General features: G+C 34.6%; 1 protein-coding gene across 3 annotated transcripts in view; it reads left to right on the forward strand.

The window, feature by feature from the left end:
- Positions 1-7526, forward strand: part of LOC114045863 (activin receptor type-1C) — a 48303-nt gene that overhangs the window by 33050 nt on the left and 7727 nt on the right. For 2 of the 3 annotated variants that reach the window (XM_027866029.1, XM_027866030.1), the window contains 3 exons: positions 3244-3474; positions 6215-6382; positions 7243-7399. In XM_027866029.1, the coding sequence (XP_027721830.1) occupies positions 3244-3474; positions 6215-6382; positions 7243-7399 (556 nt within the window). The remainder of the gene's footprint in view (positions 1-3243; positions 3475-6214; positions 6383-7242; positions 7400-7526) is intronic. The other variant, XM_027866031.1, reaches the window with a different exon arrangement.

The following is a 7526-nucleotide window of genomic DNA, read 5'->3' on the forward strand; positions in this document are numbered from 1 at the left end:
AACAAGTTTGGGTCTTACCGCCACTACACTGAATATTTAATCTCTTTTCCACATGATAGCCTTCAAATATTTGAAGACAACTATTCTTTCTCTTCTTGCCTAGAATCCTTTACATTATGGCATAACCTCTTGCCTTTTGATTATTCCAGGATATTTACTTAAAATAAACCAGTAATTACATCAGGACTTTGAAGACTTTTGGGTATAATTTCAAACAAATTTTTGTAGCAATGATAAGTATGGTGGGTTAGTGGTTATGGACTCAACAAAAAGATTAACATATTGCTTGTGAAAGGTGAGAGGGAATATGTTAGCGGGTGCCAATTCATCCACTAAGAAAAAACATAAGAGCAGAGAAGCAAAAGTGGATAACTTCTTCCTCGCTCCTCTCATTTGTAATTGTAGCCTTGAACTTAAATTTGCTCCTTTGTGCTGTTGATAGTGAATATACTTGGGCTTGTCCTCACTCCTTTGTTCCACCTGCTGTTGGAAGCAGATGTCAGAGAGATAAGTTGTACCAATGGAAGAAAAGGGAATTTGACTGTTCTTACCTGCTGCCATGGGAATTGGTTTGTCTTTTTAAAGGAGTTCTTAGTCTTTTTTTGCGTCACTCTTTTGGACCCCACCTCAGGTTAATGTCTTTAAGTGCAAAAATACATGTGATTACAAAGGAAACAATTTATATTGAAATATTTATCAAAATATTATTTGAAAAAGTTCCCATAACCCAGTTTAAGAACCCCTGTAATCTCAATGCTTCTGAGATGCCTATAGGCAACTGTTTTCTAAGAATTTCCTGCTTCTTTTCTCTAAGAAGTGGTTTGTCTTTCTAAAGGCTTCTAAATGATCTAGAAGTGGTGGCAGCTCTTCTAGCTCATGACATCATGATGCAGAAGTGTCAGGCATAAATTTTTTTATTATCAGACAGAAAGCACTCAACTTCTATAACCATCCATAGAAAGTACATCTGCAGAAATCTTGTGGTCCAAAAAGTAGAAGCAAAGTCCATTTGTTTTTAGTAATACAATCTCCTAAGTTTTTTATGAAAGGACTTTTTGTTTAGTTTATTTTTGTGGTCACTCTTTCAAAAAATAAAACCTGACCTCTTTACTAAGCATTACTATCTCCACTTACTTGTTGAGTACACTGGGCAATATTGTCCTGCAATTTTTTTTTTGTAGTTATACATACTTTCTTAAACTAATGGGGGTGGGAATGGGAGGAAGAAGACAGGAAACTAGCCCTCTTAGTAAATTAGGGCATTGCACCTGAAGTTTGTAACTAATTTTTAAGGTTATTTCCTATAAAGCTTATATGTCTTAGTGAGCCATAAAATAAAAATATAAGCTATTCTACCATGTTAGTCATTTTGAGGTTGATTTTCCCCAATTATCTAAGTGAGAAATTACTTATTATTTATTAATGCAATCTCACTAACATGAATTTGTTAAGTGTCTACTATGTACAAGGCACTGTGCTTATGCAAAGACAAAAATGAAAGTATGACTTCCTTCAAAGATCTTATTTGGAGAACAAAATATGTACAGAGATATGTACAGGAAAATTTGAGTGAGACAAAATGCTAACAACTAGGGGCATCAAGAAAGACTTCCTACAAGAGGTGATGGTAGTTCAAATCCAATCTCAGATTCTTACTGACTGTATAACCTTGGGCAATTCACTTAACTTCTTTCTGCCTCAATTTCTTCATCTATAAACTGAGAGTGATAAATACTCTGCCTTCCAGGACAGTGAGAATAAAAGAAGATAATGTTTGCAAAGTACTTTGCAAATCTGAAAGCACTATATGAATGCTGAATGTTGTTATTGTTAATAACTTATTTGTGTATTTGGCTGAATCTTCAAGGGTGAGGATGTGAGGAAGGTTTGTTAGAGAGGACTATGATGTGACTTAAAAAAATAATCTTGATTCACTACTGGAAATCATTCCTATTGATTTAATAATCTTAAGGACATTCTCTCTCCAATGAACTATAATAATCATTTAGAACCAGAGTAGCTGACTTTATAGATTGTGTTTACCTGGTATAGACAGATCTGTAATATAAAGACCAGATGTAGGGGAATATCTGAGTCAGAGTAGCAAGGGCCAGGGATCTTTTATACCTGGTAGAGATGTGAGGCTGGTATTGACAAATGCTCTCCCCATCCTATCATCAAAATTGACATAAATTCAATATGTAAAATTTCCAAGAATAAGTAATTCTATATACCTTCTATATGGGAGAAATTCCCTTGGACTCCTTCCAAAGTTTGTACTCTGCTGTTAATTTGAAGTGGTAACCTGATTTGAATATTGCATTTGCTCTTCATCTTCTAAGATTTGTAATAATATTATTTTGGTTTCCCAGGATCTCACAAAGTACTCTTTCAAAAACTCTTATTCTGTGATGCATGTAAGCATGGCTTTTTAAAAGAGAAGATTTATCAGAATGGTGACTAATCGTCAATCCATGTTATGCAAGGATAGGTTAAAGGAATTAGGTGTGTTTAGTTTAGAGACAAGAAGACTCAGGGAACACCATAGCTGTCCTCAAGTATTTAAAGGACTGTCACATGAAAAGAATTAGACTTGTTCCATTTGACACCAGAAGACAGAACTAAGAACAATGGATGGACATTACACAGAGGCTCAATGTCAATTAGACCTCTCCTAAAAGTTGAATGGGCTCCCTTGGAAAGTAGTGGGTTTCTCCTGGACAGTGTCAAGCAGAGACTGGATGAACTTGTTGGATATGTTGTGGTGGACATTTTTTTTTTTTTTGCATATGGGTTAGACTTCTGATATTCCTTACAACTCTAAATTTTTGTGATTAATAAAGTGACCCATTTTCACTTATTTGGTTGCTTCTCTTGACTAGATGAGATAGGTAAAAGAGGAGAGGTATACACATTTTAAGAGGGCTAGCAGAAAGACTCTTTGGCTTAAAAGGTGGGGGAAGAACACTTAAAGCTAAGTTCTATGTAAGAGAAATATTCAATTTTGAGTACATAAATAGCAATTTGTGTTTGATGCTTTGGGATGGTTTTTAAGTACACTTTGACATTGAATTAAAATAATGTATTTAACATTGGGTATGACAATTCTAATTATTCTAAGTTATTGAAGATTATAACTATGATTTGATTGTTCATACTAAAATGATGGCAATTATGATGTTTGTTTTAGATCTTCTAATGTATATTTATTTTAACCAAAAATTCCAACTCTTTCTTGTTTAGGTTTACCTCTGTTGGTCCAGAGAACAATTGCAAGGACAATTGTTCTTCAGGAAATAGTAGGAAAAGGTAGATTTGGTGAAGTATGGCATGGCAGGTGGTGTGGGGAAGATGTGGCTGTGAAAATATTTTCCTCACGAGATGAAAGGTCTTGGTTTCGTGAGGCAGAAATCTACCAAACAGTTATGCTGCGACATGAAAACATCCTTGGCTTCATTGCTGCTGATAACAAAGGTATTTCCAGCCAAGTTCTGTATTTTGTGTAAATGTATTTAATGTATTTTCAGGTGAAAGCAAGCACATTTTTATTGCAACAGAAAAGTGTTCAATTTTTTTCATATAGGTGTGATGAAAGAAAAATTATATTTATTTCCTATAGCAAAAAGGTAATATTTGATAGCAATATAATCAACTTAAGTCAAATGTAGTTGAGTGAACTCATTTAGACAGTAATAATATTGTACTTCGTACTTGTAGAATCTTTTCGTACTTGTAGATCTTTTATCTAGTGAACCTGGAGAATTTAATAAAAATTAACTCCTTAATACACCAAACCTTGGTGAGAGGGGTTTCAAGAAAATTTAAGACAGTGACATTTCAAATTAGCATTGTTTTGATTTTTTGCATGTAAAAATACACAGTTTACATCTGGTTAAGGTTTTAGAATCCATTTAATATCTATTTCTACCTTGAAATTTCTTTCTGAGTTGCAAGGGAAAAGGAAAGGCCTTATGGTTTTTAGTTACAGTGTTCATAAAATATTGGCCTATTCCTGATTATTCAAAAGTGATAGATTACCCATGTCTTATTTCTTTGTCTTTTGTGCTTTTTAATTCATAAGATCTTAGATGTAGAGGTAGAAGAGATCTCAGAGTCCATCTAGTTGAACCTTCTCATTTTACAGAAAAGTAAACTACGGCCCAGAGAAATTGGGACTTGCCCAGGGGCACAAAGGTAGTAAGCATCTGAAGTGAGATTTGAATCCAGGTCCTCTGATTCAAATTCAATATTCATTCCAATTTTACCTTATTTCATAGCTTCTTAGCATCTACCTTAGCAGCCAGGAAAGGAAAAGGAGAGGGGGAAATGAATCAATTTATTTTAAATATATAATTGCTTTTAACCATATAATTAGTGGTTAAGGAGGCCAAGTGGTATAGTATATGGAGAGCTGTCTTGGAATCAGGTAGATCTGAGTTCATCTCCAGCCCCGAAACAAATTATCTTCTCAATGCCTGGGCAACTCTCAAGGAATACAGAGAATAACCAAATTGTACTGGGGAGAGAGTTTCTCACACCGATGAAATCATAGATTCACACTTCCTCCCTTTTCCCACTCCAAAAAAGAAAGAAAGAAAATAGTACTTTTGAAAAAGATCGGAAAGGTAGAGAGAGCTTGTCATTATTTTTAACTAATAGGACCATTAAAATTTTTCTGTACCTTTAATCATCTATTTCCTTGTTCTCCATTATCCTTAATAATTGAAAATTAATAGTCCCCTCCATATTCATTTCATTGTGAAATAATGATTCAAAACTAGATTTTCACAAGTGCTTTAGTCATGTTTTAACCTGTGGCATACATTTGTGTTTACTTCATCATGATTTCTATGTGCTTCTGCCTCCTGTGCCTCCTAAATTTTGATTTGGGGTGAGTAGGAGTCAAGGAAAAACTGAGAATGATTTATTCAGGACTAATTTGGCAATTTAGATCGTGCTAGACACATGTCTTTTCTAAAGAAACCTCCATACTTGAAAAACTGATCCAAACTAGTGGGGTGTTTTTGTACAATAAAGTACTTTCAGCTAGAATATGGTTACCTTGTCACCTCCTTCATCTCCCAACCTTATATTGAAACATTAAGGTCCACATGCTTGAATCTGAGTAGTAATAATAATAATAATGCTAACTCTCACTTCAATAGTGTGTTAAGATTTCCAAAGTACTCTACATGTATCATTGATTAAATTAATTTAGCAAATCTATCAGTGTAGTAATAAGAAATTGTGTGGATAATCTTAGGCAGACTAATATCATTTATAACGTTCATTATGTCTAGAAGCCATTGTAAATGACACGGTTTCAAGTGACAAATGATTTTCCCAAATACTTCCTTGAAAAATGTTGGTGAATCTTGAGTAGGGGCTGGGGGAGGCAAACCATATTTCTTGTCTTGTAGTGAATGTCAGTGTAGTCTATTGGAAAGGATAGCTTGGAAAGAACTTTGTAATCTCTAGGATGAGACACATAATCTAATTATCTTCACTGACATCATGAATGGTTGTTATTTAGCTGACCACTTCCCAGAATGGAGCAGGCCATGATGGCCCAGGACTTAGATCCCATGGATGAACTGGCTTCCTTAAGAACACAGATAGACTATGTTTTTTAGGCATTTATCTTTCTAGAAAGAAAAAAGATGTATATTATAATCTATAAATTCACAGCTTGAACTAATACCAGGATTCTGAGACCAGGATCATAAAAATTAACCAGTTCAGTTGGTAACCATGCAGTGAAAGAATACTGTGAAACTAGTAATGACATAAGTTTTGGCTCCAGTAATATTATATATAAGCATATACTGTATATTTCTATAATTGCCTTTATTCTTGAAAGCTGAAAGTACTCTAGGGCAAAATTTATAGACCTGAGGTGCAGAATAAACTTCTACTAATAACTAAGCCAGCATTTTCCCCCCTACAACTTGGTTGTTACTACCAGCAGTCATTGGTAGACTAGAAATGATACAGGGTGAAGGCAGAAGGGAATGTTCTATGGTTTGGATTTATACCAGATCACTACTGCATAATGTGATGGTGAAGTGTACAGAGAATGTACATGAATGGCTTTATGTGTCACCTTCAAAGAAAGAAGTATCCTGGCTTTGCTCATAATTCAGTTTAATTTTATTATTCTTTGGGCTTTTCCATTTACCTTTTTATTCCAACAAGGATCTTTTTTTCTTTTCAGATAATGGAACTTGGACTCAGTTGTGGCTTGTATCCGAATACCATGAGCAGGGCTCTTTATATGACTATTTAAATAGAAATACAGTAACAGTGGATGGTATGGTCCGATTGGCACTTTCAGTAGCTAGTGGTCTGGCCCATCTACATATGGAGATAGTTGGAACACAAGGTATATTTTGCTTTTTGCATTCTTTTTTTATTGAAAAATATGAATGAAATAGGTGGCACTTTAAAAAAATTGTCTTAACTCATCAAGCACCATTGAATTAAGCATTGTTCAAGGCTATTAAATGAGCCTAAAGATACATTTTTTTCCATGATGAAGTCAACTCTTCAGTAAATTCTTGAGTTTTCTCTACCTTTTATACTGTCCATAGCAAGTTATTAATTCCCAGGTGGTTCCTTCTGGCTGCTTTATATACTTTTTCCTTTGTAGTCAATTATTTCATACATAGTGTTTAAATAATTTTAATGTACTGAAGGATAATGTAACTAGGAGTGTAATTTGTGATGCTAAAAATAATGTATTACAAAGCTAAATAATAATAATTATTATTATTATTTTGCTTTTTGGTGAGGCAATTGGGGTTAAGTAACTTGCCCAGGGTCACATAGCTAATAAGTGTCAAGTGTCTAAGGCCAGATTTGAGCTCTGGTTCTCCTGACTCCAAGGCCAGGGTTCTATCCACTGTAACACCTAGCTGACCCAAAGCTAAATAATTCTTACTGTCTCTCCACCCCCTAACACAGATATATGCAAGTTTAACAAGGAAAGGCTAGAGTCTGAGGAAAGAAGTTGTATGAGTTGAAAAGTCTTTATTGATCCTTTACTGTTAGTCTTTTGCTTAGTGTCTGCTGAGGACTGAATAGAATTTATGACTTTTTTTGTATTAAAATATTTGCTATTTTCTCATGTGGAAATGAAGACGGTAATTATTTTGTTCAGAGGATATTCTGAAAATAATTCTGAGTTGATTATCCTTTTCTCATGTGGAAAAATACATTCATTTTTTTCTTTGTGCTTCATAGGCAAACCTGCAATTGCTCATCGAGATCTAAAATCAAAGAATATTTTAGTGAAAAAATGTGAAGCCTGTGCTATTGCCGACTTAGGACTAGCTGTGAAGCATGATTCAGTACTGAACACTATTGACATCCCTCAAAATCCCAGAGTGGGGACAAAGAGGTAAGGCAGATCCCATAGAGGATCGGGATTTTTTACCCACAATTAGGCACAATCTGACTATTGAACATCAAAGTTAAGATCACGTACATATGAATAACAGCTCAGTGCAATGCCTTGTGAGTAGGGG

This window comes from Vombatus ursinus, unplaced genomic scaffold (genome assembly GCF_900497805.2).
Source record: "Vombatus ursinus unplaced genomic scaffold, bare-nosed wombat genome assembly UNPS02014779.1, whole genome shotgun sequence".
Classification (NCBI taxonomy): Eukaryota; Metazoa; Chordata; class Mammalia; order Diprotodontia; family Vombatidae; genus Vombatus; species Vombatus ursinus.